This window comes from Canis lupus, chromosome 5 (genome assembly GCF_003254725.2).
Source record: "Canis lupus dingo isolate Sandy chromosome 5, ASM325472v2, whole genome shotgun sequence".
Lineage (NCBI taxonomy): Eukaryota > Metazoa > Chordata > Mammalia > Carnivora > Canidae > Canis > Canis lupus.
The window spans coordinates 70,024,218-70,051,009 of record NC_064247.1 but is presented as its reverse complement, the minus strand read 5'-3'; the positions used below and the strand labels follow the sequence as shown (position 1 = coordinate 70,051,009).

At 41.5% G+C, this 26,792-nt stretch overlaps 1 protein-coding gene across 2 annotated transcripts; it reads right to left on the bottom strand.

The window, feature by feature from the left end:
• MPHOSPH6 (M-phase phosphoprotein 6) lies at window positions 1–22,636 on the bottom strand. 2 transcript variants are annotated; one of them, XM_025426977.3, is made up of 5 exons: window positions 22,505–22,636; window positions 17,388–17,500; window positions 4,141–4,231; window positions 1,121–1,215; window positions 1–706 (listed from the first exon to the last, which is right to left on the bottom strand). In XM_025426977.3, exons 1-5 carry the CDS (start codon window positions 22,553–22,555, stop codon window positions 571–573), a joined length of 486 nt encoding a protein of 161 aa, XP_025282762.1. In that variant the 5' UTR covers window positions 22,556–22,636; the 3' UTR covers window positions 1–570. The 2 variants fall into 2 exon arrangements, with proteins under 2 accessions (XP_025282762.1, XP_025282763.1); XM_025426978.3 differs by lacking the exon at window positions 22,505–22,636 and adding an exon at window positions 21,978–22,123.
• Between the last annotated feature and the right edge of the window lie 4,156 nt (window positions 22,637–26,792).

Here is a 26,792-nt window from a genome sequence, read left to right as displayed (position 1 = left end):
TTATTTATTACAGAACAATTTTTATTAATAAAAGCTTTAAGCAAAAACTCGTAATTCCACAAACTAACAATGACTTGGTAGCATGCAAGTACTTCTGGCTAGAGAGGCATATTTATTCTTCATGAATTTACACATATAATAGGTCCTCATGACATTTGATTCCAAAATGTATGTATAAATTGGCTTGGCATGATTAATAACTTAAAGTAAAATATAAACATAAGGATAACTTAACAGTGATTTAATTTATGTGTGTCAATTCAAGGTCAGTGACTGGAAAGCCCTATTAAAAAAAAAATCTGAGGTCAAAAAAGTCTTTAGGAAGCAACCACATACCTCTGTATATTTGAAGATCGAGGGCTAAAAATCCATTCCTGATGAACACCATTAAGCAAAGGATGTATAACATCCACCACACATCTGTTTCAAAAATGGCACATTTCCAAAATTATCCATTTCTTTACAAATAAACATCATAGTATTAATAGCTACACAGAGGCCATCAGAATGAGTTCCACAATATGTTAACTCTTACGAGGCTTCCCTGAGCTCTGTCTTAAAGCATCTACTTTAATCCTGGGGCTTTAAAAACATCTTCTTTACTTTAACTGTTGGTTTTATGTGTCCATTTTCATCTTCTTCATAATTAGCACGGTCTCTCTTCTTGGCAAACTTTTTTCCAATTGTCCCCACCAAGGTCTCATATCTGTTAAGATGATATGCGGCACAAATTTAATTAAACAAACAAGTAGGAGTCAAGTCTTGTCAAGAATATTAAACCAAGTATACAACAAGAAAAATCGAAATGATTAAAAAAAGCTGTCTGATTTAAAATTTATGAACTTTTCTATGCAGAATTAAAATCTTCACTTTTGTTTTGGTACTATCCTGTATGAACTTGAGAGATATATTTTAAAATATGTCTTAGAAGCAGCACTGGACAAGAGCCCTCAACTGCTGGCCTGTGACAGGTATGAACCTGCCCCAGCCCACTTTAGAGAAAGCAGGAAGTCCTCTTCCTGCTGGGGCACCTGACAGAACAGTTGGGAAGTGGAGCACCCACGTGAGAGCCAGTGAATGCTGGGCCCAGGTTAGAACTAGGCTCTGAAGTGACTATTACCTTCTGGCCATTTCTTCATCTGACACATCAAGCTCCACTGCTTCACTTTCAACTTCTTCCACTTTGTTTTTAGCATTCATCTGAAGCATTAATTTCTGAAAAATACAGCAGTGCTTTCAGGGTTGGAACAGGCTTATTAAAGAAACTGATACCAAATGTATTTGAAGGTAGAGAAAGAAGAAGTCACAATCTATGTAAGTAGTCCAAATCTCTGAAGGGATGCTCTGTAATACTTTGCTCCACAATGTGACAACAAAAATCAGCCGTGAATGGAAAAAATGACAAAGCACCATTAGATTAGACTTCCTATTAATGAATTTAAATTGTATTTTATTTATTTTTTAAAAGATTTTATTTGAGAGAGAAAAAATGAGTGAGAGAGAGAACACAAGTGGCAGGGAGGGCCAGAGGCAGAGGGAGGAGACTCCCTGCCAAGGAGGGAGCCCAATGTGGGACTCAATCCCAGGACCCTGAGATCATGACCTGAGCCAAAGGCAGATGCCCAACTGACTGAGCCACCCAGGCACTCCTTTAAATTTTATTTTAGATTGTAAATCTTATTAGTTACTTACATCTAAAGCAGGCACACTGCTAACATACTCTAGTGAGTGGGGCAAAGAAAAAGCAAACTTTCAGACTTCCTCCAACTTCCCATCTTTGAGCTAAATATAAGAATATTACACTCAAAAGTGATACTAAATGCAGTTTTTGGTGGTGGTGGTAAATTACTGGATGGAAGGACTGGGAGGCTGGCTCTAACATCATGGGGAGGACTGGCTTCACCCCAGAATACAAGGGTGGATAAAGCATTCTACATGATGTCCATGTGCCATATAGTCTCACCTCCATTTCTTTTTCTCACATTAACATTTCTTGATCATTACCCCGACTAAAAAATTATTTTGGGGATGCCTAGGTGGCTCAGCAGTTGAGCATCTGCCTTCGGCTCAGGGCATGATCCTGCAGTTCCTGGGATTGAGTCCTGCATCAGGTTCCCTGTGGGAGCCTGTTTCTCCCTCTGCCTGGTCTCCATCTCTCTCTCTCTGTCTCTAATGAATGAATGAATGGATGAATAAATAAATAAATAAATAAATAAATAAATAAATAAATAAAATCTTTCAAAAAATTTATTTTTATTGTACAATACCTTCTTTTTAGCAAAGGCAGGATGAGGAAGGGATAGCAGAAGAGAAACTAGTTTCAATTAGCTTTTCCAACATTTAAAGGACTAAAGAGAAAATTCTGGGAATATAAGCTCTGTGAGGGCACAGAATTCAGTTTCCTGTGCGTTTCCAGTGCCTCAAGAGGATCTGATGAACCTCAGGTACAGAATAAATATTTACTGACTAAATAAACTCCATAGTAGGTGTCACTAAAGAGACATACAATATTAAAAATGTGTTCTCAGGGCGCCTGGGTAGCTCAGTCAGTTAAGTATCTGACTCTTGATTTTGGCTCAGGTCATGATCTCAGGGTCATGGGATTGAGCCCTGTGTTTAGCTCCCAGCTCAGTGGGGAGCCTGCCTGAGATTCTTTCTCTCTCCCTCTGCTTCCCCGCACTCTTTCAAATAAATCTTAAAAAAAAAAAAGGCTAAAATGTGTTCAAAGTACATCCTACTTATAACGAAATAAGTGCTCTCAAGTTGGTATCTTTTCATAACTGGGTATATACACCTAATCCTTCCCACATTTCATAACAGTTCAGATCTGCAAGCCAAACAGTTCAAAACCTTTCCCCAGAGAGAATGTACTCAGTGTTACAGAGCAGCAGTCATGAAAGCCATCTTCTAATAGCCTCCCACATCAGGATCCTTCCCACTGTATAAGACATACCCTGGAGTGCTTGCTTACGCCTAGCTCTAGTCTCTGGGCATCATACACTTATTATCTTTGCTTCCCCCAGATTCCCCTTTTACCCTAATGCCTTCTTTCTTTTCCTAATCTAAAGCTTTAAGCAGGCCAAGCCAAGAAAAATATCTATTCTAAACAAACACTTTTAGTGTTGATTGTATAAATAGAACACTTAAATTACCAAACACCCTCAAAAAAGGAGGGGAGGGAGAAGAAAACCTACAATCTTTAAATAATCTCTGGTGATTAGTCTGGTTAACTATGGTTCCCTATAGACGTTCTCAGAGAAGTGGTTTTCAACCAGGGGTAGTTTTGCTCACCAAGGGACCTTTGGCAATGTCTGGATACATTTTTGGTTGTCACAACTGGTGTGTGTGTGTGTGTATGTATGCATGTGTACACTACTGGTATCTAGTGGGTAGAGGCCAGGGCACTGCTAAAGATCTTAAAATACACAGAACAGCCCCCACCACAAAGAATTATCTGGCTCTAGATGTCAGTGGTGCCAGAGCTGAGAAACCCTGGCTTTAAGTGATAGTTACAAAACTAAAGCTTTATATCATAAACTTCCATTTCGTTGGTGGAATACCTGACAGGATGGTTTTTAGTACGTGTGCCAGAATTCTAATAAATATTTGTTAAATGAAGATCTGTGCATCTCTACAAACCTGAACCAGGAAAATTCAAATTAACAGCTATTATAAGGTAAATATTTACTTTTCAAACAAACTTTCCAAAAGGTTCATTTAGAAATCGATTTACAAGCTTGGATTAAAACCTGCCCATTAAAAAGTCAAAGTACTCAATTTTTAAGTCATAATTTTCCATTAGAAAAGATATGTTTATAGGTGCCAGAAAATAATTTTTCATAATAGCTTCATATGAACAAAATCCAGACGGTCCTGTGAAAGAGCAGAGTTAAAACTCTAACACTCGCAGGGTGCTGTCATGGAGTGTGTGCTGCTATATTAAATCATCTACTAACTCTACCATAAAACCAGGCTGCAAGGGTTGCAATTTCTTTAAATAGCTCCACTGGTATTTCAAAACTTGTTATTTTGTATATAACGAGAAGAAACGGTACCTGGTGGGGAAAAACCAAAACCCAATTATTAGCAGAAAGAATTCAATTGGAAAATTTTAAAATTTGAAGCAATTATATTTAATACCTCAACCTCAGGATTAAATCCTCTGAATGACATTCTTCCATAGAGAAGATCTTCACATAACAAGAAACTCTGCTCTTCTATTATGAAACATCTAAGTGGGAAAATAAACCTGTATTACTAGCGTGTCTACTTATAACAAAGCCGTGCAAATAAAAGTCAAGATTTCAAATGAAAAATCGATCTCACTTACGGTTCTTAGTAGAATCAAGTAAAAATAAGGTAAGACTTCTAATTCTAACATAGGGGTAGAAATAAAAACTGATTACCTTGGCCAGCAAAGGCAGCAGATGACAAGAGCTGGAGGCTGCAGCCACAGCCTTGTCTAAATTACACACTTAATTTGCATAAATGCCTACACAATGCAGAAACCTAGACTATTTATAATAAACCTAGATTTTTAAAATCTGATGTAGTTTTCTTGATGTTTACATACCCCCTCCCCCCGCAATATTGTTAAGTTCTTATTAAATACTCTGAAATTGGGAGTCCCAGGCAGGTGTAGGAGTGTATTAGCCAAAGCTCTCAGCTATAAACAACAATGACTGACTTCAGCACAGAAGGAATTTATTGAAAGGATACCAGGCATCTCACAGAATCGCTTGGAAAGCTGGATAAGCAGGAATGGAAAATAGGCAGAAATTAGGGTAGCTAGGTCATCAACCCAAAACCAAAACCATGGTAAAATCTACCCTAGTAAAAATGACGCTGCACCTGAGGCTAACCTCTGGACAGCAGAAGGTCCTGGGAGGCCAGCGATGCTCTGGAAGTCTCCTCTGAGTCACCAGTTTATTACCCTAGTTCCAGGTGAGCATAGCTGACTACTGCCTGAAACCACAAAACAATCAACCATAAAGCACACTAGGAAAGTAAATACCAGGCCTTTAGGGCTTCTTTGGCAGAAAGTAGGCCCTACTTCTTGTGTCAAGATTCACTCATTCAACTCACTCAGCCAACATTTTTGCCAGGCAGTGTTCTAGAAGCTGGGGGGGGGACAGCCACAAAAACGAGTTTCTACTTTCACAGAGATCACATTCTAGAGTGATGCCAAGCGATAAGTAAATGATTTATATTCCACAGTGAAAAAAAATGAAGCAGATTATTTCACTCCTGGCCGTAAGAAGGCAGCTGGTATCAAGCTAGTCCTCCTACTTCAGCCAACGATAAAAGAGGACCTAGGAGGAAACAATGAACAAGTCAAAGCACAGGGCTGTGGTGCCTGAGAGGAAAAACCAAAGTAAGCTTTCTGACTGAAGGCAATGAATGCCCACTTTCTGACTGGAGGCAACTTCTAGCCTGTGGAGCCTTACCTGAGCCCAGTCTTACAAAACTGAAGAGACAGACTGAAGTTCAGGGCTATAGAGGGAGGTGAAGTATAATGGGGTCAAGCCCAGAGAAAGGAAGATACATAGAGAAATTCTGGGACCTGCATTCACGGTCTCCTTGAATGTCTGGCCAAATACCAGGCTGTCTATGTGCAAGGCAAGTCCAACAGAGTCGGGGGAAAAAATTTCCAGGAGAACAAGTTAGCTGGTGCATTAGTTTCCTAGGGCTACTGTAACAAATGACCACAAAACTGGTGGGTTAAAGCAACAGAAATATATGCTCTCAATTCTGAAGTCCGCAGTTTCACTGGACCAAAATCAAGGTGTTAACTGAGCGTGCCCCCTCCAGAGGCTGGAGGAGAGAATTCATTCCTTGCTTCTGCTGACAGCTAGAAGTCCTTGGCTTGTGATTGCACAACCCTAAACTCTGCCTCCATGGTTACATTGCCTTCTCCTCTATCTCCCTTCTATAAAGATATACATGATTGCAGTTAGGGCCCATCAGACAATCCAGAATAATCTCCCCATCTAAAGATCTTTAACATAATTATACCAGCAAAGTCAATTTTGTCATATAAATTAACATAGGTTCCAGGGACAAGGACTTAGATATTATTTGGGGGACCATTTTCCAGCATACCATACCTGAGAAAGAAAATTTACCCTAAAATTGTATGTTGGACAAGACCTTGCACAAAGGAGGGAAATGTCTGAGCTGTGTCTATCTAGAGTGGAGCAACCAAGCTGAATACTCTGTGATACTGAACAGAAACATCACGCCTCGGCAGTAGGACTCATCTTAACAATTGTCAGGGCTGTAAAACCTACTCTGACAAAAACAGGGACCAAGCTGATTGGCATGTAAATTAACTGTCTAAGGGAATATTCAATACTTTATTAAGGAAGACAACAAAATCCAGGTATTCAGCAATGTAATACATAATGTGAGACACACAATAAAAAGTTCCTAGGTATGTAAGGTAGCAGGATAATGTGACCCATAAACAGGAAAAAAAGTCAATAGAAAAAAAGATAATGGCATTAACAGAGAAGAACTTTAAAACAGTTTTTTAAAGTTTTTTTCAGACAGGGGCAGAGGGGGTAGAAAGAGGGATCGAGGGAGAAATCTTAAGCAGGTTCCACGCCCAGCATGGGGTTCTATTTCCTAAGCCTGGAGATCATGACCTGAGTTGAAATCAAGGGTTGGACACTTAACTGACTGAGCCACCCAGGAGCCTCTAAAAACAGTTATTAGAAATATGTTCAAGGATTTATAGGAACACAGGAATGTAATGAAGACACAACTAGGGTACCTGAACGAAAATATGGAAACTATGAAAACTCACCAAATATACATTTTAGAACAGAAAAACAGAATCTGAAGTAAAAAATAAGAATAGTCTTGTAATCTACTAAAGAAATGGAATTCATTATTAAGAATCTTTCCACAGAGAAAACTCCAGATTCAGATGGCTTCACTGGTGAATTTTATAAAAAAATTTAAGGAAGAAATAATACCAAATTTACTCAAACTAAGAAATGAGGAGGGGACATTTCCTAATTCATGTTATGGCCCCATCTAAAGACATTATAAGAAACCTATGGTAGAATATGCTGTATGAATATAAATGCGAAAATCATTACTAAAATATTAGCAAATTGTAAGAACTATATACACACACACACACACACACACACACAAATCTAAAACATGAATACCAAGGGGTGATTTGTTTCAGAAATGTATGGTTGTGACATTCAAAAATCAAGATAATTCCCATGTTAACAGAGGAAAGAAGAAAAATCATATGATCATCTATCTCATTAAAAATGATTGGACACTATTCAACAACATTTATGAAAGTCTTCAGGAAACTAGGAAGAGAAAGGAAAATCTCTCATGTTGATAAAGGACATTTATGAAAACACAACAGTTAATACTTAACAGTAAAGCAGTTAATACTTTCTCCCTATGATCAAAAATAATGCAAGGATGTCTGTTTGTTTCACTGTACTAACCAATGAAATCCTAACCAACGAAATCCTAGCCAATGAAATAAAGAGATCCTAGCCAATGAAATAAAGAAAAGGAAATCCTAGCCAATGAAATAAAGAAAAGGAGATGACAAATGCATTTGTAAATAATCTTAAGAAACCCATACAAAACCACTAGAGTTGGGATGCCCAGGTGGCTCAGTGGTTGAGCATCTGCCTTCAGCTCAGGGCCTGATCCTGGAGACCAGGGATCGAGTCCCACATCGGGCTCCCTGCATGGAGCCTGCTTCTCTCCCTGCCTGTCTCTGTCTCTGTCTCTCTCTCTCTCTGTGTCTCTCATGAACAAATAAATAAAATCTTCAAAACAAAACAAAATCAACCTAACTGATTCAGTTAATGAATCAATTTAGCACAATTACAGAATACAAAGTCTATACACAGCATTTCTACATATATTAACACAACAAACAACTCTGGGGAAAAGGCAATTTACAACAGCAATTTAAAATGTGAAATACATAGGTATATATTTACTGATATATATACACAAAACCTCTACACTCCACCCTACAAGCCATTACTGATGGGAATTAAATAGCTAAATAAATGGGCATATCATGTTTATGGACTGAAGGACAGAATTTTGTTAAGATACCAATTCTCAAGTTGAAATACAGAATCAATGCAATGCCAATCTAAGTCTTATGCGGGGGAAGGGGCTGATGGAGAGAAATAAACTGATTCTAATATTTATATGAGAATACAAAGGGTGTAGACTAGCCAAAACAATCCTGAAAAGAATAAAAGTAGAAAACTTGCACTGTTTCTAGACTTCAAGATTACAAGACTCAAGATTGAAATCCATAGCAATCAAGCTAATAGGACTGAAAAATTTATCAATGCAATAGAATTGAGTCCAGAAATAGTTCCATACTAACACAGCATATTGATTTTTGACCATAGCACTGAAACAATGCAATGAATAAGGAAAAATATTTTCAATAAATGGTACTGGGATCACAGGTTTTCTATAGGAAAAAAACAAAACAAAACACAACACTACTGTTAATCAAAGACAACATTAAGAAAATAAAAAGGCAGGCACCTGGGTGGCTCAGTCAGTTAAATGCCGGCCTTTGGCTCTGGTAGTGATCACAGAGTCCTGAGACAGGGCCCCTAGTTGGGTTACTTGCTCAGTGAAGAGTGCGTTTCCCTTTCTCCCTTTGCTCCTCTCCACCTCCACCCCCTAATAAATAAAACCTTAAAAAAAAAAAAAAAAAAAAAAAGAAATAGGCAAGCCATACACTGGGAGAATATATTCACAATACATACATCTGTTAAAGGACCTGTATTCAGGGGATCCCTGGGTGGCGCAGCGGTTTAGCACCTGCCTTTGGCCCAGGGCGCGATCCTGGAGACCCGGGATCGAATCCCACGTCGGGCTCCTGGTGCATGGAGCCTGCTTCTCCCTCTGCCTATGTCTCTGCCTCTCTCTCTCTCTCTGTGTGACTATCATAAATAAATAAAAATAAAAAAAAAAGGATCTGTATTCAGAATATAAAGAACTCCTACCTGTATAGATGTTAAGTTTTATCTCAAGAAACAAAACCCTACACAAATATTGAATTCTAGTTAATAATATGCATGTCTGCAACTTACTCTGAAATACGCTAAAAATAAAATGGATTGACAGATGTATAGAGGGATGGATAAATATGTAAAAAAAAGCTAGAAAAAAGAACCATCTCACTTTTATTTTACTTTAAGATTTTATTTATTTATTCATGAGAGACACAGAAGAGAGAGAGAGAGAGAGAGAGAGAGGCAGAGACACAGGCAGAGGGAGAGGCAGGCTCCATGCAGGGAGACTGACGTGGGCCCACAGGTCTCCAGGATCACACCCTGGACTGAAGGTGGCACTAAACCGCTGAGCCACCCAGGGATCCCCTCATCTCACTTTTAAAAACAGGCAAATGATTTGAATAGGCACTTCATAAAGGGAGATACGGAAATGCCAATAAGCACATAAGAGTTAATATTATTAGTCATTAGGAAAATGCAAATTAAAATCGTAAAGAAGGACACCTGGGTGGCTCAAGAGGTTGGGCATCTATCTGCCTCTGGCCTGGGGCGTGATCCTGGAGTCCCGGGACCCAGTCCCAGTCCCACATCGGGCTTCCTGCATGCAGCCTGCTTCTCCCTCTGCCTGTGTCTCTGCCTCTCTCTGTGTCTTTCATGAATAGATAAAATCTTTAAAAATAAAATAAAATAAAAAATAAAAATCATAACAAGATACTACTACAATGACCGAATATAAAAAGAGTAACAGCAAATGTTGGAAGGATGTGGAAAAACCAGAACTCTTCTACTTCCTAGTGAAAGTATAAACAGTACAATCACTGTGCAAACTAGTCTGAAAGTTTCTCATAAAGTTAACTATATGCCAACCTTATGACCCTGCAATTCCACTTGTATGGAAGAGAAACTGTAAGCGGAAAGAGTTAGGGGTCCCTGGAAAAAGAAAGACAAGACAAAGTGCGCCACCAGAGAAGTCATTTTAGGTCCCCAGCCAGCTATTTTCTGTGATGGCAGCCTTACTTGCGCAAGCAGACTCCCAGCACAACTTCCCAGCAGGTGGCCGAATTACAAAGAAATACAAAAACTTCAGTAGTTAAACATTTTAAAAAGACAAAGAGGAAGCAAAAACTAACACTTTACCAGGCCAGGAAATAGCCTAACTAAATCAGAGACAAAAAACCACTGGTGGGGATCTCTGGGTGGCTCAGCAGTTTAGCGCCTGCCTTTGGCCGGGGGCATGATCCTGGAGTCCCAGGATGAGTCCCACATGGGCTCCCTGCGTGGAGCCTGCTTCTCCCTCTGCTTATGTCTCTGCCTCTCTCTCTCTCTGATGAATAAATATAAATAAAATCTTAAAAAAAAAAAAAAACTGGTAAAACTCCCTCAGCTGTTTCAAAAGTAAAGCAAGCCCTGCATCAGGAGCCCAAGACCCGCCATCCAGTTATACTAGCTAGCTCTCAAGCACGCCGTTAGCCCATTCCCCTTGTTTGACAGTTACCTCTGCTTCACTGTAACATTAGTCTCCACCCTTGAGAAGCACAAGCTTCATTAACACAGGATTCACACGTAGGCCTGTGTTTTAAAGTACCCTTCCTTACATGACTTCATGTCTGCCTCCACATGTGATGACAAAGCTCCCCTTTCTGAATAATCATCCTAACCCTAAATAAAAGAAACCCACTCACCCTCACTTGGGAGAATCATAGCTTTGGAAATTATTTTCTTTACTTGCTGCAAAAAGTTTCCTCTGTGCGACCGTTCCACCCAGTGGGTGTAGTTGTTATCTGTACCTCAGCAAGCAGTGAACCCACCTTAGCTCAGCAACAGAATGAAAACAGGATTCTATCCAATTCATTCAGATTCTTTTTATCTAAAGATAATTTGTCTTTGGTTGCTTTAGAAAAGGTGGTCTGAATAGGCTTCTTGGATGGATGATGTGTGAGCCAAGTTTGGAAGGCAACGAGGAACAAAATATGATGCCTGGGGAAGAGCAGCTGTGGGACCAGTTAGGCCCAGAGAAGGGAGTGCAAGCATCCAGCCTGAGAAACAGCCAGGAGGCTTCCATGGCCAGGAAGGAATGCAGAAGGGAACACTGGTAGGAGGTCAAAAGTATTTTCACAGGGACACTAAGGTGTCGTCTTCTTCACTGTGTCAACATTTACACAGAGGGTACAAAAGCAACTTTAAGAGCTCATCTTGCCATGAAGTAAAGTAGGGACACCATACTATGCTGGTAATCACTGCATTATTCACTGCTGGCTTTCAAATAAAAAAGGGAAAGAAGCCAATACGAATGTTTTCGATGAGGCAGTAAAAAAAATGTATTAATTTTCATTAATCTCGGCCCTTGATTACACTTTTCAAAAATATTCCGCATCCAAAATGTTAAGTACCTCTGCATAGTGAGGCATGAGGACTATCTGGAGGAAATGCACTTGTGTGATCGAATTCTGAGTTGAACTAGCTACTTTTTCCATAGAACACTATAACTATGGTTATTCAAACTTGGGTACTTGGCAAACATTTTTCTGAAAATGAATCAAATGAACCTGTCACTTCAAAGGAACAACCGACAATACTGTTGCCGGTTAAAAATTCAAGCTTTCGAGCAGAAATGAGAATTCTGAATAGCTTATGTATGTCATCTTGGGCTCAAGAGTTTCTCAATACTTAAAAGATTTTTCTGATGAAACCCAGGGCAATATTAATGAATATGGTTTTTGATATCATATAAGGAAATGAGTTAACATTTAGAAAATCTATACAACTCACTGAATATTTTCCAAATGAGAAATGCATGATGTTATGAAATCATGTGTGGATAAAAGATCTATTCCAAATGCAAGGTAGACTAATGATTCTGAAAAATGTACTGATGTTCTGAGATTCCATACTGCGGTTAACTTTAAAGAAACTACTAGTTACTGAGTTTTGGCATAGTGTCAAAGAATTACCTGAAAAGGCTATTCTAATACTTCTCTCTTTCAATTATATCACCTGTGTAAGGGAGGATTTTCTTTACATGCCTCAACCAAAACAACAGACCACAAAAGGCTGAGTACAGGACTTAAGAAAATTTACCCTGAGAATCAACCCATCTTCTGCTTTGCCAGACATTAAAAAATTCACAAAAGTGTAAGACAATATCATTCTTCTCAGTAACATTTTTTGGTCTTGGGAAACAGTTATTTTTCATGAAAAATGTGTTATTTATGTTAACAACAGGAGTCTGCCTTTAAAGTGAGGATTTAAAAATTTTTGTTTCAAAAAAAAAAAAAAAATTTTTGTTGTTATTTCTCACATAGTAAATATCGACATAAGATAAACTACACAAACAGAAGCTCTTCCAGTGGTTCTAAATAATTTTTTAAAATGTAAATGGTCCTTGAGCCCCAAACTTTGAGAATCACTGTTCTTTGGGTTCCTCTCTCCCTGGCCCTCTAGTCCAGCCAACACTTCCTTCAGGAGCCACCCTCCCTGAGGGAGCCTAAATTCAGGCACACATTCTCCAGAGCCTTCTGTTCAGCTTTTTCCATAAATGTGGGATTCCCTGTCAATTGCCTAATCTTGGTCCTTACAGAGTGCAGCTGATAAAACCTCATCTGTCTCCCAAATGCATCACCCCCTCAGGAAAACACCATAACTATACATTTACGCACTCACTTAAGACAGAAGACAGACCAGGGGCTAGGAATGGATGTACGACAGGAACACTGCTCCTGTCAAAGGGCTTTTTCAGGGGTTTCTACTAACACAAAACTTTTATATAAAAAGGAACACAGGTGTTTCGTAATCTATGAGTAGTTTCAATAATTAGTAAAACTAAATAGAGTTAGCAAAAAATTAAATATTCTAAAACCTAACTAAGTATTCTGTATTTTAAAATCCTTAGTTTTGTTAGTAAGGATCCATAATTTTAGGGCCAAAACACATCAAGGATATTATTTCATCCATTTTTACAGATGAGAAACTACTGCTTAAAACATAAAACAAAACTAGACTTGCCACAAATAACAAGCATGGCAAAGCAGGGGAAAAAGTCACTACAGGGATACAATTCTCTAATGGGTCTCTCCTGTGAATAAGGCACTAACTGTCCTTTTGGTCTAGAATATCTTTTCAGGGATATATATAGTGAACGGCTTTGAAAGGCAGAGCTATCGTCTTCCTTTAGGCAAAGTGCAGACTTGCTTAATGTCCAGTGTAATAATGTCTTTCCTGGGGCTAAGGGCAAGTTGGCTTGCAGTCTAGTGTTAAAGATAATAGGTTTCCTAAGTTCAGGATTTCTCAGCTATGATGCAAAACTACTGTGAGCAACACATGCAGGGCCTTGCCACATCATCCCCCATGAGATTTGGGGGGCAAGGGGGAAATGATGCCAAAGAGGTGCTCATATTGTTTGCTGTCCTGTGAGGTAAGGAAGTCCTTGTGTCTGAAGCAAGAGTCTTGTACCTTCCACTAGCATCCATGAAACTGTGGCAAGCTAACCTGTTAATTTGCAAGTAGGGTACAATCTCAGATCTCAGAGTTGATGACATTCATTAGGATACACTATGCAAGCACAAGAAGCATGGTAGCCAAATAATACTTTTAAAGCAGCATCTTATGGCAAAAAAGCAATTATGCTGGCTGTTCTCTGTACTACTGCACATCCTCTGGAGAGAAATAGTATAGCAAAAACACAGCAGAATCTTTGATCTGATAAATTCTACTTCTAGGAACTTATTCCAAGTATCTTGTATTAGATTCCCTGGAAACAGACTCTGAGACAGAACTGTGTGCAGAAGTATCATGGGCCAGTGCTCTTTGGAAGATGCCCCTCAATGGAAATGAGGATGGCAGGGCTGGGCAGGAGCAGGTGACCTGCAATATGGCTACACTAAGGTCTCAGCCCCTATGAGGAGCTCTTGGATGGGTGTTTAGAAGGCCCCGCAGGTGTTCCCAGTTGAGTCAAGCAACCAGTCCCTCATCCCCCTCGCAGCTTAAGCACTGGCAGCGGCATCCCCTCAGGGGATGTCTGGACTGAAGAGCCCTAATCATCCTCACTGAACTGCCATGTGATATGGCTGACATCATAGACGGCAACCTCTTGACTTTCAAAGCATATACAAAGCGAAGTCTCCAATTTCAAAGAGAGCTGTAACCCTTTGGAATAATTCAGATGATACTACCGAGGAAAGACTTGCAAACACAGAAGAGCAGGAAGGAATGGATGAATTTCACAATATTCCAGGACAGGGCAATAACTGTGCCAGCAGAGTCTGTCTATTACGCTTTGTGCTTGAGATGTCGCAGTGAGTGCATCACATATATTAGCTCATTTACTTCTCAAAATGCATGTGACATTATCATCATACCCAATACACAGGTGACAAAAGAGGAGCTAAGGACCTTGCCCAACGTCGCAAGTAAGCAAGTGGCAGAGCTGGGCATCAAACACAGGTCTGCCTGACTCCAGAGCCCATGTGCTTAATTAACCAATCCATTCTGCAGGCTCCCTATTTGGGATGTTAAAAAAGACAAATCCTGAGGCCATACCATCCGGTTTTTCTCTCCAGATCTACTTCTCATTATCTCCCCTACTCTGTATCCTGGGAGGCTGATTTGAATGTTATACATGGAAGGGGTCCTTCCTGTGGAGGACTCCTCAGGCTGGCTGTGCCCTCTTATGAAGGTAGAAGCTCTTGTAAGAGGTCTTCAGATTCAGTGACCACTCCCTCCCTTTGACCCTCTCCTAGCAGCTCTTGTAAGATATCTTCAGATTCAGTGACCACTTCCTCCCCTTGACCCTCTGTACCTGGAGTGGAAATTGCTCCCACCACACAAGCCGGGGTATGCACCGTCCCTGGTGGCTTCCCTGAGCCCTACTGCTATACTCTCAAGTAACCCAATTTGATAGCGTCATCTTTTCCTGCCAACAACTTAACCTAATATACATATCTACACAAATAGGCACTGAATGATGGCAGAAGTTTATTATTTACTGCTAGGGTCTAACTGCTTATATCCCTCACAAAATACCCATGTTGAAATCTTAATGCCCAGAGATGATAGTGTTAGGAGATGAGGCCTTTGGGAAGTGGCTGAAGTCACATCATGAGGATGGGGCCCTCGTGAGTGGAGTTAGCACTTTACAAAGAAGACCCCATAGAAACCCCTAGCCCTGGGGTGCCTGAGTGGCAGAGTTACTTAAGTCTCCAACTCTTGGTTTTGGTTCAGGTTGTGATCTTGGCATCAAGAGATCAAGCCCCAAGTTGGCATCATGCTTAGTGCGTAATCTGCTTGAGATGCTCTCTCCCTCTGCCCCTCCCCCCTGCTCTAAGAAAGAAAGAAAGAAAAAAAAAAGAAAGAAAGAAAGAAAGAAGCCCCTAGCCCCTTTTAACAGGTGAAGACACAGTGAGAAGGTGCTGGCTATGAACCAGGGAGAAGGCCATCACCAAAATAGGACCACAGAAGGGCCTTGATTTTTGACTTTCAGCCTCCAGAACTGTGAGAAATAAACTTCTGTTTCTTTATAAGCTACAAGTCCGTGGTATTTTGTTACGGTAGTTCAAAAGGATAGAGACATTTGCCTCCTAGAGAAGGAATCTAAAGGTCATTTTTTCTGGGAATACTATGTTATGTTGGGGGGATTAAATACTGAAAACAAGGCAGAAATCATTCTGCTCCTTAATAACAATAAGTAAAAAAATATCTGGAATACTTTGTGTAAGTTTAGTCAAGGTATAAAATTAAATTATAGCACCTTACCAGTAATGGTCTCTTCCTATATCACCCTGCCCCCAAGCCCACACTGTCTCTGGCACTGTCTTCCCCTTCCTCACAGCTACCTTGCTTCTCTGAGAAGCAACAGAGAAAAGCAAGCAGAGAAGCAAGCAGAGAAAACAAAGTACCCTCCTTCCATATCTCTTGGTGGGACATGCTTTCTATCATTAGGGAAGGATATCTAGCCTTCCAGAAAAGATCCAGAGAAGGTCAGCCAAGTGAACAAGGGAATACAACATGTTAAAAACAAAAAAATTGTTAAGAGATAGAAAGGAAAAACACAAACGTGCCTGAATAAGCAGCATTTTCAATCATCTGACAGTTTATTTTTTTTAATTTATTTATTTTTTTAATTTTTATTTATTTATGATAGTCACAGAGAGAGAGAGAGAGGCGCAGAGACACAGGCAGAAGGAGAAGCAGGCTCCATGCACCGGGAGCCCGACGTGGGATTCGATCCTGGGTCTCCAGGATCGCGCCCTGGGCCAAAGGCAGGCGCCAAACTGCTGCGCCACCCAGGGATCCCCATCTGACAGTTTAGATAAAATTACCGTACCACAGAGCTTACTAAAGTAAGAAAAGCACCGAGGACAAACAATAGTTTTAAGAAGAATTTAGATAAAAGTCAACAGATGATATGAATCAATCACTCCTTTATTCAAAACTATTTCTCAGGCATCAACCACACTTAGAGGTGGAAGATGAATAGTCTAGTATGGTATCCCAGCCTAGTATGGTAGTCATAACCAGCTAGCTGACTCTGGGCAACTTATTCTCCCTCCAGCTTTAGATTCCTCAGCTATAAAATGGATGGAATGACAGTAGCAAACTTCTATATCTGCTCTGAGGATTAAATAATTGAGAGATTTAAAATGCTTAGTTTAGTTCCTGGAACATGCTATAAAATCAATAAATATTAGTTAAGGTGATTGGTATTAACAGCAATGGAATTTTTTTAAAAAGAAAAAAGAAACACATCCACAACTCTTGACTTGCTTTTGAGAAGCTGAGTCAGTTGAGCACCTGCCTTCAGCTGAGGTTGTGACCTCAGGGTAATGGGATGGAGCCCTGCTTCAAGCTCCTTGCTCAGAAGGGAGTCTGCTTCTCCCTCTCCCTCTGTTCCTCCTCCCTGCTCACGCACACTCTCTCTAATAAATAAAAATCTAAAAAAAAATAAATAAATAAAAAAAAAAAAAAAAAAAAAAAAGGAAGCTCGCCCAAAGAAGAACTCTTCTGTTCAAACAAAATTGGAGAGGCCTAAAGTACACTCCTTCCAACTTAACGTGACAGGGAACACCACAGATTCTCATAAAAGCTCTCCAGCTATTACCAGTGACAAATGGGCTAGATTCCTTTATTCAAAATAAAAAAAGAACAGCATTATAAATGAGGGCCAGTAAAAATGCATAAACCCAAGTAGAACTTATATAGATTTTATAATTTTAGAAAACTATTTGAAAAGTTAATTCAATAAACTAAGCAGCTACTATATTACAGGCCTTGCGACACTAGAACGATGAGTCCCATTTACAGGGATTTCCCTCTGAAGGCCCAAAACATCATTAGTATAATTTCTAATAAACCTACTCTTTTTCTTTAAGCTCTGGCAAATCCAAATACCAGTGCTCTTCACTAATGATTTTCTTTTCTTCCTCTTCTAGTTGTTTCCTGGTCTCCGAATCCAGTCCTCTTTGCATGAACTGTCAAAACAAAACAAAATCATGTCAGCAGCTAGTTTTCTCAACCTAGAATTGAGGAAAACTCAAATAACTTTATTCCTCTATGTGCTCTCCCTCATTTCTCAGGAATACTATCTTGGTGGGGAGGGGGGAGGTGGTGTGACTGCAGAAGCTTAGCTCTGCCCTTGAGAACCTCACACCAGACTAGAGAGAGCCCGCTAGAGCACACAAAAAAGTAACGTGGGCTTCCTTCAGAAGACCTTGGAAAGATCTTTACCATACTTCAGTTTGTCTGATTTAATAAAACAAGCAATAAAAAACTGTATTTGGTAAGTAGCTCATCAATATTTCAGTTTCACATTGTGGCCAGTGGGGAAGGGCTAAAACAGAAGATACAGATCAGGATGGGCAAGTAGAGACACAAAGTGAGAGGGGCAGAAAGAGGAGGTGAGACTCCGTACTTTCTGAATCTGTTGATGACCCATGACTAGTCTTTGTACCTGCTGATCTTGGTCTGGAGGACCCTTTCTCATGCTCCTTTACTTGGGCAACTCCTAGCCCTTCTGATATATAGTAAAAGCTATTCCATCCCTGTGAAATCTGACATCTGCAGACAAAATTGGCACTTCTCTCTTAGATGCTTCAAATGACATCCTCTAAGTCTCACTACATTTTAATTTCTCAAGTACCTGTTTCTTCTGAAGAGCTCGAGGGCAGGGACTTTGTCTAGACTGTCTCCTTTTCAGTTTCAGCATGATGAATGATAAATAGTAAGGGGTTTGCTGTCCTCTGAAAGGCTGATTACCTCTACGGCTGCTCTTTTTTCTAAGATGTGCAGAAGCTCAACTCAAAATAGGCCAGGAGAGAAATTGGCAGTCCAGCTGCTAGTCTCTTCCCACCATAAACAATAACTCTATTTCCTTAGGGCATCAGTGAACACCATAGGAAACTGATCACAGCAAAATGATAAAACATTAATAAGGGAAAAAAATAAATTCAGAAAATATCCAGGAGCCTTCAGAAATTAGGTCTAGAGTTCTACTAGTTTCCATCTGTCCCTATTTCTTTTCCTTGTCTGAGCTCTATATTACTTTTCCTTCCATTCCAACCTTTCCAAAAATACAAGCATTTTTAGGCAAAAGGGCTTTACCAATGAATATTTTTTTTTTAAATTTTTTTATTTATTTATGATAGTCACAGAGAGAGAGAGAGAGAGAGAGAGAGAGAGAGAGAGGCAGAGGGAGAAGCAGGCTCCATGCACCGGGAGCCCGACGTGGGATTCGATCCCGGATCTCCAGGATTGCGCCCTGGGCCAAAGGCAGGCGCCAAACCGCTGCGCCACCCAGGGATCCCACCAATGAATATTAAAGGCAATGACGGAACTTGGAAAACATTTACAAATAAAATACAGTGATAATATCCAGTTCTGATGAGGTGAGTCTGGATCACTCACACATTGCTGGTAGGAATACGAATGGTACAACTTCTGTTGAAAACAGTTTGGTTTCTTACCCAACTAAAGATTCATAACATATGACCCAGCAATTGTCCTCTTGGGCATTTATCTCAGAGAAATGAAAACTTATGTTCACTCAAAAAGTCATACAGAAATATTCACAGCAGCTCTATTTGTTAATAGCCAAACACTGAAAACAATCAAAATACTCTTCAAAAGGTGAATGGTTAAGTCCTACGGTACTACCATGGCATGGAATATTATTTAGCAATTGAAAAAAAGGAACTAAGGATACTCAACAACTTAGATGGATCTCAAATGAATTATGCTGAATGAAAAAAAAAAAGCCATCTCAAAAAGGTTACATATGTACAATTTTATTTATAGAACATCTTTGAAATAACGAAGTTATAGGAATGGAGAACAGATCTGTCAGAGCTTGGGGACAGTAGAAAAGACTGGGTATGGCTACAAATGGAGAGGCTGAGGGAACCTCATGGTGATGGAACAGCTTTGTATCATGAATGTGGTGGTAGCTACATAAGTCTGCATAAGCCCTCACCACAGGAAAAAACTGGCAGTTTCTGGAATGTAGTAATGTACTTCCCAGTCCTGCTTCCTCTGCTACTCAACATCATGTTTCCATCTTCTTATCTGGCAAAATATCCACTTGAAAAAACCCAGAGCACATGTCCTTTCGGCCTTCCCTGACTGGTGTTTGGCCAAGCTGTTCAGAGATCTCTTCCCATAAAAGAATATCTTTCCCTACATCTAAGAGCCTTATAAGCACTGGCTTTTTGTTCATTAATGCTTCTTTTGTGTCTCCCAAAAGACAGAGATTCTGAATAGTAGACCATGTCTCTTATTCATTTTTTATTACTAGTACTTGGGCTGTAGCTGGTATACAAGAAGAGTTCAATAAAGGTTCTCTGAATGTAACTCCAGACTTATTTTCCCAGACTCTCTTTCTTGGATGGTTCTCTTTAAACTCAGATGCTTTGGGGGCACCTGGGTGGCTCAGTGGTTAAGCATCTGCCTTTGGAGGTTGTGATCCCGGGGTTCTGGGATTGAGTCCCACATCCGGCTCCCCACAGGGAGCCTGCTTCTCCCTCTGCCTATGTCTCTGCCTCTCTGTGTGTGTCTCATGAATAAATAAATAAAATCTTAAAAAAAAAAAAAAAAAAGCTTAGTGATTTGACTTTACTCACAAGTGAGAGCCTACAGCAGGCATCACAAATTACAATTCTGGGCTAGATAACAATTCTTGTAAATAAAGTTTTATTGGAACAAAGATCTGTTCATTTGGTTCTGAGCTACAATGGCAGGGGTGAGTAGGTACAATACTAACTGGCCCACAAGCCTGAAGTATTTATTATCTGTCCTCTTAGAGAAAAAGTTTACCAACTCCTATCTTAAGAGCCCAAAGGAGCTAACATCACAAATAAGCGCCCTCTTTACAATCATTTCATCATGCTGACAGGAATACCACCTATATCTTTCACTTTCTACTCCCATCAGGATCACCTTCCAGTCCCTAACAGGTGACCAAGTCGGAGGATTTCAGGTACACTTCAAAACAAATGTATTAGTATTAAATCCTCTACTCTCTTCATTCTTGCTCTACACTGAACTCTGGCTGAACAGTTACACTGGATACAGCAACCTAATGCAGCTGTTCCATTCATTCTCATGGGACACTCCACTCTATCTGTATGTATGGTATCTCTTGCTATCCTACCAATAAGTTCTTTATTATAACTGAAGCTGCTGACCCAACTAGAAAATCTGTGTCATAGTCCCCCCCTCTCCTTTGCTTCCAAGTCCTGTTGAGTCTTCTCCAACCACTGGGGTAGGAGTTGATACTTTTTTTATGGTATTTTCTTCCTTTCTAACTCTTGAGTCAGCTCTTTGGTCAGAGGTGTAATCACTCAGGACATCTTCAGTTGATGTGCCTGCTTTGCCAATCCACTCTACCTCTCGGATTGCAAACTCAGAGTCAGAAGAAGCCTCTGTGGGGTAAAAATGCAAATTTTGCTATTAATATGTAGGAAAAAAGAACTTTAGAAACTATAAATTATGATTTACCCTCCACCCTCACTCACCCTATTCATCCCTAGTTACACCCTCGCTGAACTCCAAATCTGGCACATGCAACATGTACTCTCCAATCTTTCAAAACATTATTTATGCCTTGCTTCCTTTTTTTTCTGGAAATTATTCTCTAAACACGACATCTTACACTGTGCTGACAGCGACAAGCAGTTAAGAGCAGGGGCTTTGGAGCAAGACTGCCTGAGTTTGGTTCTGTCTATACAACTTGTTAGCTGTGTAACTTCAGGCAAGTTAGCTACTTCTCTTTCGGGGCTTCAGCTGTAGGAGAGCAGTAATAACTGCATCTACCTCGCAGAGTCACTACATGGATTCTACGGGCGGCTATAGGCAAAGCACGTAGAACAGCTGTCTGGCACATAGCAGAAACTATAAATGTTTACTATTATTATTCAAGCTTTTAAGGCCTGGTTGTTTCCCCTGTTTTAATCCTATATTCCTTTTACGTGCCCTTGCCTTTTTGTTTTTCCACTTTGAAATTATTTGTTAAATGAGTTCAATTTTGGGGCGCCTGGGGGGGGTTCAGCGGTTGAGCTTCTTGCCTTTGGCTCAGGTCAGGATTCCAGGGGTCCTGGGACCGAGTCCCGCATCCGGCTCCCTGCAGGGATCCTGCTTCTCTTTCTCTCTCTGTGTCTCATGAATAAATAAAATCTTAAAAAAAAAAATGGATTCAATTTCGAATTTAAATAATCAATTTTGCTGAAAGTCGAAGATATTCACCTCAACTGTTCTAATTCTGTTCCCATTGCCATTGCGACCAGATCAAAACTTCTAGCTCGTTTTTGTTTTTTTTCCCCCACCAGGGCATTCTCCATAGGGCAGCTAAGGGAACTTTGAAAAGTAAGCACAGCTAAGATGCTCAATAGCTTCTCCGTGTTCACATAGAGAAAAAAATAATAATAATAATTCTTCCTCTGGCCTAAAACTGCTCACCTATGTGGCCACTGGCTGCTGGTTCAGGCCCACTTCTTGCTACTTGCCTTCCAGACACAACGGCTGATCTTTAGTTCTTGGGAATCCCAGCGGCTTTCCCGAGGTTTGCGTCCCAGAGCCGTGCACCCGGTTTTCCCTGGGTCTCCGCGGCCCTGCGCCCCGCCTCCCACCTGCCCTCCCTCTCTCCTCCTCCCCTCCCCCCCCACCCCCCACCCCCCACCCAAGGGCCTCTCCCGCGGAAGCCAAGTAAGCTCCCGGCGCTCCGGGCACCGCTCAGCGCCGCGGCATCCTACCCGCTGCCGCCGCTCTCCTATCCCGCCGCGGGCTTTAAGAGCGAACCCGCCGGACTCAGAATCCCGTTCCCAGGGCCCGAACCAGACCAAGCGCTAAGTGAATGAATGAATGTCCGAGCTGGAGGCCCTCCGCGGCCGCCCCGGTGCCCCCGCGCGTCTGCAGCCCCGGCCCCGGCCAGGTGTGGAAGCTCAGGTACCCCCGTCGCCCAGCGCGCCTCCCCGCCGTCCCCGCACCTTCATGCGCAGCAGGTTCTTGGACAGTTTCGTCTTGCGCTCGGCCGCCATGTTGGCGCCTGCTCGGGGCCGCGCTCCACCCCCAGCCCCCGCCGCGCACGCGCACGCGCACACGCACACGCACGCCCGCGCACGCGCACTGCCGCGTGCGTCCCGGCGGCGGCGTCTCCCGCAGCTGGCGTCGTCGCACCGCGTGGCTTCGCCCTCGCCTGGGCGCGTCCCGGGAGGCGCTGTCCTCGTCGAGGAGCTGCGGGTGAGGACGCGGCTGTCCGCCAGGGGCGAGGGCGACTGGACGCAGGAGGCAAACGTCTACAGAGGCCTCAGTCGGAGGAGGCCCGAATTTTGCGCCCCGAGAGCGCCGTGGTGAGTGTCGCCGCGCGTCACCGAGGCGGTGGGAGCTGGTGAGACGCTCGCCGCCCGTCCTGGCCACGCCGCGGCTGTGGCGCGTCTGCGTCGCGGACGGCGGGCTTCCCGGGCCGCGCACCACGGTCAGCGCCACAGCCCCTCCTGCGTTGAGGTCACTGAGGCGTGGGGAGGCTGCCGGGCTGGCCCGGGAGCGGTGGGGGGAGGGGAGGCGGGCGGGTGCTGACCCAGGCAGTCTGGGAAACTGTGCACCGTTTGCAGCTGTGCAGGTAGGTCCCTGAGCCTGGATGAGCGTCCCGTGAGACAGCCCAAACCCAACTCGCAGGTGCGAGGCCCGGCAGCCACCTGTGCCAAGGGCTGGGGATGAGTGAGGGAGGGACTGGCGGGGCTAGGTAGGGAGAGATGGAGAGGGGGCCGCGGAGGCAGGCTCACAAAGTCCCCAGAATGCTGAGATGTAAGGAAACCAGACCTACGGGCACAGACCAGACCACCCTGCCCCCGGATATGGGTGGAAAACACACACACACACACACACACACCTGTGACCGGTAAAGAATAACCAGACCCAAAAGGAAGTCATTAAAGATGTTATCAGCAGACTTAAACCAGGACGTCTCAGGGAGGATAAGGCCACAATCTCCCTGGTCAGTTCTCAATAAAAGACTTGTCAGTGGAGGCCCAGTTGGCAACCCCATGAGGACCCCTCTCCTGAGAGTTTCTCTGCATCCTTGCTTAATAAACTTCCACTGCTTTTACTCTCTCTTGTCCGTGAGACTCATTCTTCTGCTCCGGGAGACAAGAACCCAGCTCTTGCTTCAGGGCCGCACGGCCCCCCCGGACGGTGAGGTCCACACCGTTCCCCGGAAAGCACCCGGCCGGCGGGCGGTGCCAGCGGCTTGCCTGTCCCACACAGCTTTCTTTCCTTTCCCTTTTCCTTTCTCTTTCCCTTTCCCTTCTTTTTCTTTTTCTTTTTTTTTTAGATTTTATTTATTCATGAAAGAGAGAGAGGCAGAGACACAGGCAGAGGGAGAAGCAGGCTCCATGCAGGGATGAAGAGAGGCTTGTTTTGGCCTCCCATGAATCTGTTAGCGATAACGCAATTTCTCCCCTTCTTGAGGCGGTACCCTAAGATCCAATTAAAGGTTAGCTGTCAGGTGTGTGCAAGCTCTTTGAGGTGCATTTGAACCCTTTGATCTGAGTACAATGCCCTTCTGCCTGTCTATCCCCTTTATAAAATCTGTAGACGTCTGGATTTTGCAGAGAATAACTTTGCAGCTGCCTCGATTGTCCTCTGCCCAATCCCTCTTGTCAGTAAGTTACCCTGAATAAAACTCTGTGTAAACTGTATGGAGTGGCCTGTTTTGTTTTCCAGTCTCAAAGTGTCTTAGTTTGGGGGATACTTCACTGTTTCTCCATCTCCTAGCAACATTTCATCTTGCAAAACTGAAATTCTGTACCCATTAAATAATAACTCCCTGTTCCCTCCTCTTGTGTAACTACCGTTCTATTTTTTTTATCTTTAAATTTGACTTCTGTTTAGAATTTTCAAAGAAGTTCAGTGGGACCAGAGTTGAAGAAGTAACCGAGTCTGCTATCTACATCCATGAAACAGTGCTGACCATGAACTAGATCTTGAAGAATGAGCACGTGTCTTGACAGCTTAAGAGGAAAACAATTCCTGCCGGAAATAAGAGCATTATGTACATCAGCTAAGGATGCTAAGAGCTCCTCATCTTCACTATGCACCTCTGTTGTTCCCAGTCTACTTGCCCACTGGATTCTGATTCATTTTCATGAAACATTGGCTTCATCATGTTACTCTCCAACTCCAAAATTTATAATAACTTATTGTCTGAGGGATAAAGGTCAAATTCTTCAACCTGACACTCAAATTTCTACATTTTTATTTGACAACGAAAATACTTATAATTAAAACTAGTCACCAAAGTCTCTTCCTACTCATCAAAATATAATACATGAGAAGTGATTTAAGAATAATAACATAATTTTAACTGAGTTAAACCACCTGATTGGAAAGATAACTCCTTGATTGCTCTATGCTACTAAATTATAGAATACAGAGGGTAAGTCTCACAGTAATGTGTTGACCTGTTTTAGTTACAGAGCCAGGGAATTGTCATTTTGGGGAAGAAATATTTCTCTAGGTCTTCACACAACCTTGAATCTGTTCATAATGGAATTTGTTGGAAGTGTGAAAACTTCCCAGTTCTTCCAATTACTAGATGTATCGAGAAAAGGTCCTGAGTCTCTTCCCTCTTGTAGCAGATCTTACCTAAGGTTGTGCAGCCCAATACAGTAAGCCTAGTCATATAGCTACTGAGTGCTTGAAATGTGGCTGTTGTGACTGAAGAATTGAATGTTGAGTTTAATTTAAAAACTAGCAGTGCAAAACATTTTCTTGTTACACACATTGCAGTTTCGAAGGGACAATTCACTTTAAAAAATTTAGTGTCTAAGTTGAGGTGAGCTGTACGTGTAAAATACGTGGTACATTTCAAAGACTTGGAACAACAACAAAAAGCAAAATATCAGTGTTTTTTCATATGGATGACATGTTGAAATAAGGGTTCAGATGTGTTGGTTTAAATAAAATCTGGCATTAAAATTAATTTCATCTGTTTTTAGTGAGACTGATAAAATTTAAAATTACATTCATGGCTCACATTTCTCCTCTTGTTAGTTTTTATTGTTTTGTTTTGCAACTATCAGAAATTGATAGTGGCTTATTAAAATGGGGATTTATTAGGAGAATACTGGGTAGTTTCTAGAAGTAATAATGGTCTCAGAAAAAGGCCAAGTTAAAAGGTCAGAAACCAGGGCAGCCCAAGGACCTCAGAAGCAAGAATTAACTTAGTGCCACTGTAACAATCACAAAACACCAACTGATTTCTCTGTTTTTAGGACACTTAAGTTTTCAAAGTCTAGGAGAGGGTCAAGACCTGATTATAGTTCTTGTAGGACTATACAAAATGGGAGAGGATAATTCTTTAAAGAGAAATTGGGTACTGTAACCTAAAGAAGAGATAATAGCCACAATAGCTGTGTCAAGGGCAAATACCTATTTGAGACAAGAAGGTAGAGACTTCTGTTGACATAGCCCTTAGACAAATAACTGGTAGAATCTCAGTTGGGAAACACATCCATTATCAAATCTATTCCTCACAAAATGTGCTCCTTGGGACGCCTGAGTGGCTCAGTGGTTGAGCGTCTGCCTTTGGCTCAGGGTGTGATCCAGGGGCCCTGGGATTGAGTTCCACATCGGGTTCCCTGTAGGGAACCTGCTTCTCCCTCTGTTTCTGTCTCTGCCTCTCTGTGTCTATTATGAATAAATAAAATCTTTTAAAACAAAAAACCAAAATGTGCTCCTTCTTACTGCTCACCTGGTTTATCTGATAAGCAAGTGTTTATTGGCTGTCCTTTATATGCAGATTGTGACTAGGTCAACCTTCCAAAAAATCCAATTAGTATAATACATCCTTTCTGCTTACATTTGTTACTTAACAAGTCCTCTATCATTTACTTGTTTGTGGATATCTTGGTTAAATTAGAATTTAGTACTAAAAGTTACCTTATAGGACATCCAGGTAAATAGTTCCTAAACATTGGTTAGATATGATTATGAAAGGATGATAGGAAAAATTAAAACATCCCAACCAAAAATCACCCCTTATTCCTGGATGATTCCGATGATTAGTCAAGATCTGGAAACTGCTGAGATAGATGAATCTCCTGATTGTGTGTATAAAATATATCAATTCAGAATTCAGGTTTGTGGACTTCTCATTTAGCTTTTGTATTGTGCCCCTATTCATCTTTTCTTTTCTATTGTCACAAGCCTATCCCTGAATTTAGTGGCTAAATCTTACTACTTTATGATTGTGTGATAGCCATAGACTCCTATTTT

Coding starts and splice junctions, on each gene's coding strand:
- MPHOSPH6 (XM_025426977.3), bottom strand. CDS start 22,555: ATGGCGGCCGAGCGCAAGACGAAACTGTCCAAGAACCTGCTGCGCATG. Junction 17,501..22,504: donor AGAACCTGCTGCGCATGAAG/GTGCGGGGACGG, acceptor TTGTTTTGACAG/TTCATGCAAAGAGGACTGGA. Junction 4,232..17,387: donor CCAGAGCTTAAAGAAAAAGA/GTAGGTTTATTA, acceptor TTTCCCACTTAG/ATGTTTCATAATAGAAGAGC.